The 9,823-nt window shown below is 43.8% G+C and overlaps 1 protein-coding gene across 1 annotated transcript; it reads right to left on the minus strand.

The window, feature by feature from the left end:
* Positions 1 to 991: 991 nt before the first annotated feature.
* On the minus strand, positions 992 to 2,599 carry LOC127315887 (wall-associated receptor kinase 3-like). The gene has a single exon (XM_051346329.2). The coding sequence runs from the start codon at positions 2,470 to 2,472 to the stop codon at positions 1,447 to 1,449; it is 1,026 nt and encodes a 341-aa protein (XP_051202289.2). The 5' UTR covers positions 2,473 to 2,599; the 3' UTR covers positions 992 to 1,446.
* Between the last annotated feature and the right edge of the window lie 7,224 nt (positions 2,600 to 9,823).

Here is a 9,823-nt window from a genome sequence, read left to right on the forward strand (position 1 = left end):
GTCGGCCGACCTCTGCGGAGGAAGGAGGGGCGGCTCGATGGCGGGCAGGTTTTGTTGGGAGGCCGGCGGCGAGATGCGCTGCCGTGTTGCGCTTGCTGCAGGCCGGATCTGGGCCAGGCGGGCCGGGATCTGCCGGCGGCGGCGCGACGACGTCCTCTTGGCGGTGCTGGCCACGGAGAGGCGGCGATGGTGGCTCGATCTTGGGCGACGCGAGCTGGTGGGCGGAGGCTGGTGGTGACGATCCTAGCGTCGGGGTGGGATGGTGCGGGTTGCCGGACTAGGGGAAGGCGGAGGCGGCGGCTACAGCGAGCTTGCGGGCTGGATCCGGGCCAGGCGGGCCTAGAACCGGCTATTGCTTTACGAGCCTTGTTGGGCCCGAGCTTTGCGGGCAGTTTTGCGTCTGCCTTTCCCGCGTCTAGCGGCTGGCGTACCCTACCACCTCTGCGTATGGACCTCGTGGGCTCCTAGGCTACGGGTTTCCGGGGGTTAGTGTTAGTGGGGGTCGGGAGAAATCCTTGCCGGCTGGTTCGACATCGATGCGGCGGCGCCTGCGGGTGTCGCCTTTCCTTCTTGGAGGACATCGTGGAGCCCCGGTACCATCTAACCCCGAGTACCGGGGGAAACCCTAGGTCCAGTTCGCTGGTCCGGGCAGCAGCGGCGTGTTGACGTCGCATCCCTTCCTGAAGGTGCTGCCTTGGTACTTGGTGATCCGTGGTGCGTGTAGCGTGGTGGGACAACTTCGGAGGGCGTCGACAGTCGCGGAGTGCCATCGTTTAGTCGATCTGCCATTAGCTTCCTTTGTATCTTTCCTTTCAGTTGGCCATGTTTCTGCTGTTGCTCCAGCGTTTTTTCTTTGTTTCAACTCTTGTATGGTGTGGACGTGTGGTTGCTTTATTCCATGGAATCGTCCGGTAGAGCAGTGGTCGAAATGATAAACCTTGTTTTTTTTCCAAACCTACTTTGCAAACAGTTTTCACTTATATCCCTGCTAAAAATAAGTATAGTGCATAGCAACAGCATGTCAAACAAACAAGAGCCTTTACAAAAACCCAACAAACAAAAACTAATTCAGTTAACTACTCCTGCCAAAGTGCCAACTAAACAAAAGTGTCCCAAGTAAGGAGGCATCGTCAGCAGCGCCCTCATCTACGAAGCTACTACGAGCAATGGACTTGGCTTCAGAAAAAAGCACTAGGAGCTGAAGTGCTTCTTCACCCTTAATTATCTTCACCTCTCGCCTTTGTTAGCATCAAATGAGAATGATGAATGAACTCAGCGACCTGCTCCTCTGCTTTCCTCCCCAGCATCTCCCTGTATTTGTCCAACCTATGACCCTTGTGTACTGTACTTCCTTGATTTGACATGCATTTGAAGGGGCTACAACAAGTTCCAAAAAGGAAGGTATCATACATACACTAGAAATGTACTTGAGCCCGAAACAGGACATTATCGAGGCAGCCTCTCTGACAAGAATACTTCCTCTTCCACAGTGTACTGCATACTCAGTTCCTCGATGTCCCTTTCAGTGGACATGTCATCAGTAGAAAATTGGTCGTCATCATACCTCCTTGATGTTGCATCACGTGCAGCTTGCTTCCTCTTGATCCGCACGTTCTGAAGTATCATCTCCACTTCTCTCATTGCCGGGCGGTCTTCTCCATTCAACCTTACACACTTTTCTGCCAGAGCAGCTACCTCTTGGACTTCTCCATCTTCCTCTTTCATGACCTGAGGATCCAGTAAGTCAGCCAGGACACCTTCTGTAACTACTGACGCAAAATGTAGAACAAGACTATCTCCATCAACTGAATTATAGGCGAGTGGTCTCTTTCTGGTAAGAAGTTCAACGAGAAGTACGCCAAAGCTGAAAACGTCGCTCTTGTCTGTTAGACGACCTGTGTAATAGTACATGGGATCTAAGTAGCCAATCGTTCCTTGAACAGCAGTAGTGACCCCAGTTTGATCAATAGGAATAAACTTTGAAGCCCCAAAATCTGATACCTTGGCTGTCAAACTTTCGTCAAGAAGTATGTTGGCGGACTTAATATCTCTATGATAAACTGGTCTTGAAGCAGCGGAATGTAGATAGGCTAGAGCTGTACAAATCTCAAGTGCAATCCTTAATCGGTCGTCCCATGATAATGATATTGGTCCTTCTACATGCAGATGATGCTCAAGAGTTCCATTTGAAATGAACTCGTAAACTAACAATGGGACTTCTGCCTCCAGACAACATCCAATGAGCTTCACGATATTCCTATGGTTGATTTGAGAAAGAATTGCAACCTCATTAATAAAGTCATCGATTTCTCTCTGTACGATAATCTTTGATTTCTTGATGGCTACAACCTGTAGATCCAGAATGCCTTTATACACGATGCCATGTCCTCCACCACCAACCTCACGAGTTTTGTCAAAATTGTTTGTGGCCTTCTCTAGCTCTGCTAAGGTGATAATCATCCGCTCACCCATGTCTGCCCTTTGTGAAACTAATTGCTGAAACAGCAACCCATGATTTTGCTTGAAAAACTTGTATTTTCTTTTTTCCGCCTTCTGTTGCTTGATACTACGTGTTACCAAGGGAGCACCAAGAGCCAGAAGCACAAGAATTGACCCACCGCTAACTACTAGGCCTACTGTATGCTTAAACCTGAAAATTTATGAAAGTAGAATTACACATTGCATCCACCCCTCATATCTTACGGTGATTGGCCAGTACTACCGAGTACTACTCAGTACTACCGCTGTGATTAATTATGTCCGTTCGATCTGGCCAGTTAATTATGCAATTTTAATTAAAGTAACTAGTAAAAATGCCTGTGCGTTGCACCAGGAGGAGAAAAAGACATGTCACGAAAGACAGTTTTATTGATTATATCTACACTACTTAAAAAGGAGGAACATGTTCCTTATTCTGCCAACCTCCCAATACGCTCGACCTTTCGTCGTCTCCCGTTCCGCCTCGCACGCGCACAAATGGGCCAAGCCCAGTCTCGCGTGACTTCCTCCCAAAAAACGGCAAACCCTGTCGCTCATCCTCCTCCAAAGAGCCTCCCAACGGTGCCTCCTACCGCAAACCCTCGCGACCTGAAGATCGGGCCAAGCCCGCGCCATCGGCGCGGCGGCGGCAGCGACGACACCTTCCAAGTGAAGAGCTGCCGTCGCCCACCGCCGCTGCCTCCTACCGCACGCACCTCGCCGGCGACGGCCATCGGCTCCGTTGGATTCCCCCCAACGTCCCCTGTATCCACCACGCACCCGCTGTCCGCGTCTGCGTACGCCCTGGCTCTGGTTCAATTTACGGTGGGATGGTTTGGTCTGGTCTGGTTGCTGGGGTGGGACGGAGGCCTGATTTTGATCCCTCTCTGCAGCATCCAGATACGATGGAGGTGGGGCTCGCCATGGAAGCGGTCGCGGAGGCTGCTGGACAGAAGGCGTCGCTGTGCCTCATGGGGATCAAGGTCTGAATCCAACTATTATTCCTCGCAGTATCTTTTATCTCTAAATAGGAACCCCCACTACCTCATTTTCCTGCATTTTGGTGAGGCCACGTCACCCCTTTTATTTTAGCACATACATCTGCCTCCGTTTGTCTTGCTTCGTCGCTACATTCTTCCTACGCGGGCTGGACCGACCTGGGCCGTTGAGTGGTAGTCGACCTCGGTTCCCAAATAGACCCGCCTTCATCCTTCTGGGCCTCGCAACTTTCCTTTCACGACTAGCTCGATGTTCGAATTTTCGCTGAAAAAAAGGTACAACTGCTGTTCGTCTTCCTCACCGGCGCCAGACCTTCCGTCCTCCGCCCACCAATTTTCTAGCCATAATTGTTCCACCCCCGACCTCTAGCCTCCTTCTCACAAATGCTGATGAATACATCTCATAAATCCCAGCAATCAGCAATAGAAACTGCTCCATCCAACAAATCAGTCGCCACCGGCCCCAACTTAAAAGGAAGGCCATGGTGCCATACGCTTCAATCACGAGACCCTGCTCGCCCCGCCATCACTGCCACCCGCCTTCGCGCTGGTACAGCCCTCTCCCGATTCTTATTTTCTCTTTTTTTTTTCAATCCCTCACTCTGTATTTCCAATCTGGTAGGTTGAGCTAAGGCTGGAAAATCCGCTCCACGTTCTGCCTCTACAACATACTATTTTGGATTGATTATGTCTACTGGCACCTCATCGCCACCGGATTTCTTTCGATTTTGGCACTTCCCGGTCTGGTCGGTCAAGAATTCCTTGGATTTATTCACTTGCTGGTCTCCTCACTCAAGCTAGGAAACATCAGCTACCATCACCTGTATACGGCACTACAGATCACCTCCTTTTATTGGTACGCAAATCTAATCTCTTGCTCCTCAATCTAACCTCCTGCTCTTATGTTTGAATTTACATTAGCTGAAACATATGCATCTTTTATTTCTTACCTCTCCTGTAATAATTATTTAGTTAAATTGTTATATTGTCTATAGACCACAAGAACAGTTCCTCTTCTTTTCAATTCTCCCGTCTACGCATGAAAAGATGGATGCAACAAGCCATCATGTTAGTCATCCCATCTCACGCAGTCGTGGACGACCACGCTGTCAGTCCGAACCTGCTATCACCCCTCAATTAGACCATTCAGCTTCTTCCGATAATCGGCCCCATCATGCACAGTTTAAGAATAGATAGAAATTTCTTTGTCATCAGAAAGAATTTTTTGTTTATATTTCACATTCCTACATTTATGTAAATTTCTTTCTATCTTTCAGGACACGACTGAGAACCGCCACATGCGTACCTCCATCTTCAACTGATGATCTACCCATAGAAGCCAACAAGATGTATATGAAAGCAATACAAAAACTCAAGGATATGAGATGACCCCTGCATCTTACTCTGGAAGAAGGGAACCAAGTGGGACTTTCATGTGCTGATCTCACAAGCATAGTAGGATCGGATCATACACTCTTCACAATCGAATACATCAAAAATGGAAAACATATGTCATGGATATCCTTTCCAATGACAAAAAGATCTAGAAAGACACTAAATAGTGCACTTAAGAACTACTAAGATGATGTAATAATTTTTTTTACAAACTATCGAATAAATATATGCGCTGCTTTGCATCAAAGCTTTCATAAAGCTAAATATATAAATTCTTATCCTATACATCGCTAAGACTATCCCGCCGCAACGCGCGGGGTATCATCTAGTTCTAATAGTAGCCTGATCATTATGCATATGTTATCGATCTAGCAATTAGTTGTTGAATGGTGTGACTGTTGTTCGTGAGGTGCTAATAGGAGTTTCAGGATAAGTAAAACCACATCTTGGACGGGAGCCGACAGTGTCATATACGACAGAGGTAGTGGATTCACGATGGGATTTTCTTTGACTCCTCCCAGTGATCAGGGGTGGGAGATTTCGGTGGATTTGTTTGTTGCGACTTTAGGGGGGGGTGGGGGTGGTAGCTTCAAGGATCAGGTACCTGATGCTTGACATGTTGCTTGGAGAATAGGGGTCGGGTGTTCAACACCACCTTCAGCCCTCTGTCCCAGATGCTCATCGCACGCCCATCCACTTTGGAAGGTCAGTCGACCATTAATATCCCTTCTGGATTTTGAACATTGTTATTATTTGGTCAGATTGCTGTTTGTGAAATACAGCAGGAAGAAATGAGCTCGATTAGTGTTGATTTGATGTTTATTTTGCAGCATGCTGGAGTCAGTACGTGTGATCATGTGGCTCTACCTTGTTTATCTGGTTGGATGTATAGTCACATGCGAAATATTAGGTGTCACTCAAGTTGAGGAATCGAAGGAGGCTTGAAAGAATGCACATGGTTGGAAATTTATATTCCTTTTGATTTCATAAACTGGTTCAGTTTTCTGCCAGACTCAGTACTATGTCGTTGGTTTCGTGAACTGAAAAGTACATAGTTGATAACTGGTTCATAAACTGAAAGTCCCAAACGGCTGAGTTTGATTTGTAAAGATACACAGGCTGGCGGCAGTAGGCGCAGGGATGGGGAAGCCGAGAGGGAGCGAGAAAAAGAGGGTGTGACGAAAACAACACTGTTGTCGGCGGTGGTGGCCGGAGCGAGGCACGGCTATTTCCTGTGTATCTTTTTAATGTACAAGTCTCGTTTTTGTTCTTCCTGCAAGGTGTTGGGAAATCCATGCTTTGTGCTGGAAGGAACGCTCTATTAACTTTTTACTCATTTTTATGTTGGCTAAAAATTCATTCACGTCTTTCATCTACATTTGTCTATTAGATTTTGAGAACATAAGAAATGATCTACTAAGTATGTTGGCAGATGAGTACTTAAGCTCATGTAAGGATTTTGAGGTCTTTGTCTCGTTACTGAAGGTTAAAATTGTGGAGTTGAAGAAGGTGGATAGCTTGTTGAATGCTATCAGCTCAAGTGTATGGAAGTATACTAGGAGCATCAGAGAGTCATCGGTGACCGGAAGAGCATCATGCCTAAGGTTAGATTGAAGCAATAACCATATATTTAGCGCGTGAACTCTTTGAGAACTATTATTGAACATGTAGATTGGCTTGAATTTGACTTGCTGGTAATTCAATTATTAAACAACTTAGGAAACACTGAGATATTCTAAGTGTTCTGTGCTATCATCTAGCAACATAAGGTGTGCTAAAACGCTGCTGGCCAACCACCTCAATTGTCTTCGCCTTGTGTTACCATGTCAGAAAAGCTAAAATACGACGGTCCAAATTGTGTTCTCTTCGCCTTGTTTTGCAGTGAAATTTTCACTATTAAAAGGTGTATTTGTTTGTATGTCATCCACATCTCTGATAATTTGCATGTCCATTAGGCTTATACATGTGAAGTGAGCAAGAACTTGCAGCCCAGTTCTGTTGTAATAATTGCGCTGAGGCTGGACATGATAATCTGTATTAGAGCTAATGGAGTTTCGTGAAAGAACACTGTGGAACATGCAGTTTTAACTTTCATGATGCTGACATATTAGTAGACGGGGTGAAAGGTTCTCTAGCAAGATAAGAGACATATGAGTATATGACAGTGCAGGTTATGGTCATGATGGTTGTCTGGATGGCATGAATGGAAGTTGCATGGCCTGAAATGATCAAGAGTTTGGTAGAGAACAAGGTGGACATTCCTTGAATGAACCTTCTGCCCGCCATGTTGAGAACATATGGTTTTGCTTGAACTATATGTGCCAAACTTGGATGAGGTTACACATTGCCATGAAAGATCTTTTTTTGTTTTTGTGATCAGTCAGCCATATAGCTAATTGCAAGCTTTATCAGAGTATGTCCAGTCATAATTGCAAGCTACCGAGTGTCTAGATACATCTAAATTTTAACAAACTTGCGACATCTTTTTACGGGGAGTGTGGTAGTACTATGGGTTATTTTAGCATGACTTCCGAACTAAAGATAGACTACGGTCAGTCGAGAGCCAATATTTGCGGCTGAATTTGAGAACTTATGGAGCTTTAGTATTTGACATGTGTCTCATCTTCCGAACAATAAAGCAGTGCACCTGAAATTTGTTTCAGGGGGCATTCAATGTTCTGATCTGCAACTTCTGTTTTTCCCATGCAATATTTACCTTGAATGGTATTTAAGTTTATCGCTGATTACCTTAACAAAGTTCATATTTCTTTCCGACGCAGGTTTCATATAGTTAAATATCCGTGGCAGGTGGTGATGCAGAACTTGCACCAAATGTACGTCGATGAATTTTTTACAAGTTTTCTTAGTTAGCCTGCTAATAATAATAGGAGCAATTGCAAATATGGTATCTATAGGTATAGTAGAGTTTTAATATTGTGTGCCTTTCTTTCAACTGGTTCCGATTTTTCTTTCGTGTAATTACAAATAGAAATAGCTGACTTTGTTGTACAAATTTTCAGGTGAAATAGGGTGAGTATCGAGAAGAGTATGCATCTAATCATCTGGGGCGAGACCTTAATCTTAAGTACCACAAATGTCTGATTTATGCAATGAACAATGCTGAAATCGGAACATAAATCAAAGTACAACAATGGTGAATGGACTTGTAAGTCTACTTCTGTCGAGCAGTTTCCTTCTCTATATAATGTTGTGTATAATGCAAAAACTACACATTATTATTACAATGTGGCTAATTTCAAGTATGGCACATATGGGGTCTGGACAGTCCAACATTACATGTGGACACACCAAGTGCACTAGGTGTATAATGCAACCTATGAATATATAGGCATCACTTCAATTATTCTCTCCATGGGACACACTTTTGGTATCATCATATGTTTACGCTGACACTATAGGTATTTTGCTGATGGGGTTGGGAGAGTCCAGCTTTACTGAGCACATAAATGCGTTACTTCATAGTTTTAATTATTATCTCAATGTTTATGCTGCTGTTAACTGGGTTTTTTTTTTGCACAGGAAATACCGTTCTGCTACTGTATTTTACCACTAAAAACTCGGTGATATTTTTCTTTCAGTTTTTGTGTCTACACGCACTGCCATTACACCTTCTGAAGGTCCACATATTTGAATGTTGACAACAAGATCTAGGCTTCCACTCCCTGTGGTGCAAGATGTAAAATGACGGCTTTTAGTTTCTTAACAGAGATGATATTTGTATTTGCTCATAAAAATCTTTTTTACTCTGTTTCACTTTGATCCTATTTCTTCCCGCATATGTACACGCCATGGCTGTGGTCAATGTCTATTTGTTGTGGAAGAATGAAGGAATGGATTTGGATAACTAAATGCTGGGTGGAAAATGTGATATATTTGTGCCCCTAAAATATGCATAATATGGATGTTTACATTTCTCTGTCTATGTAAGTAAAAATCATTCATTCTCTTGGTTATGTCTGGATGTCATGTATTGTGTTGTCTGATGATCCAAGTTGTTGTATATGTAGCACACCAATAATGTTGAAAATGTTGGTTTAATATAAAAAGGTTGGAAGCACTGTACTATACAAAGCTATAACGTACAACAAAATTGTAGTTTATCACCAAATATTTCTAATGGAAGGTTTAGTTTCCCAATGGATCTGTAGTTTATCAGAATTTTTTTTTCTAGCCGAAGGTTTATACAGTGTTATATGAGCATTAGCCGTGCATGGAAATTGGCCGGTTGCGCTGGAAATATAGGCCCACTAGATTGAGAAAAATATTCAGGTTTAAAGTATAAGGATAAACATGGGTTATGTATCAACTTTTGGTTGGATGTGCTAGAAATACAAACCCACTAGATTATCTTCACTATCAAGGAGTATTATATCTAAACTATCTTTTTTTGAAAAAAATGATTTATCATTTGTTAAAATCTTGGGGTGAGGGAGACGGAGCAGGCCTTGTCAATAGTGGAATGTACAAACTCAGAGGGTGGAGGTTCAAAAAGGCAAACTGAGATGGTTAGGCGGTTCGATCAACTTTGAGGGTAAAATCTTAGGTCACGTAGATATTATTGTCGAGGAGTTTATTTCTTTCTCTCCCATCGTAACCCATGGGCTTGTTTCCTATCTTTACCCTACTAATAAAGAGAATAAAGTTTCTTTCTTTTTTTTGGTACAACTTAAACTTCCCTCTATGTTCCAACCAAATTTACAAAAAAAATACCACCGCTTAAGCAAAATAATACCAAACTTCCCTCTTGGTTGACCGTAGATATCACCAATTCACGGTAACCACTTGCGGGCAGAAAAATCTAAGTATATGATGACCCTAACCACTTGAGCTTGTGTATAATCCCATGGCTAAAAAAGATTTCTAGATTAGTCCCACCTCACTTCATTATACGAAGTCTCGTTCATTTTTATACGTAAGTTTCCTCAATATTG

Source organism: Lolium perenne, chromosome 7 (genome assembly GCF_019359855.2).
Source record: "Lolium perenne isolate Kyuss_39 chromosome 7, Kyuss_2.0, whole genome shotgun sequence".
NCBI classification, from domain to species: Eukaryota; Viridiplantae; Streptophyta; class Magnoliopsida; order Poales; family Poaceae; genus Lolium; species Lolium perenne.

Bases quoted from the DNA above. Each gene is read 5' to 3' on its own strand.
- LOC127315887 (XM_051346329.2), bottom strand. From the start codon at position 2,472: ATGGGTGAGCGGATGATTATCACCTTAGCAGAGCTAGAGAAGGCCACA.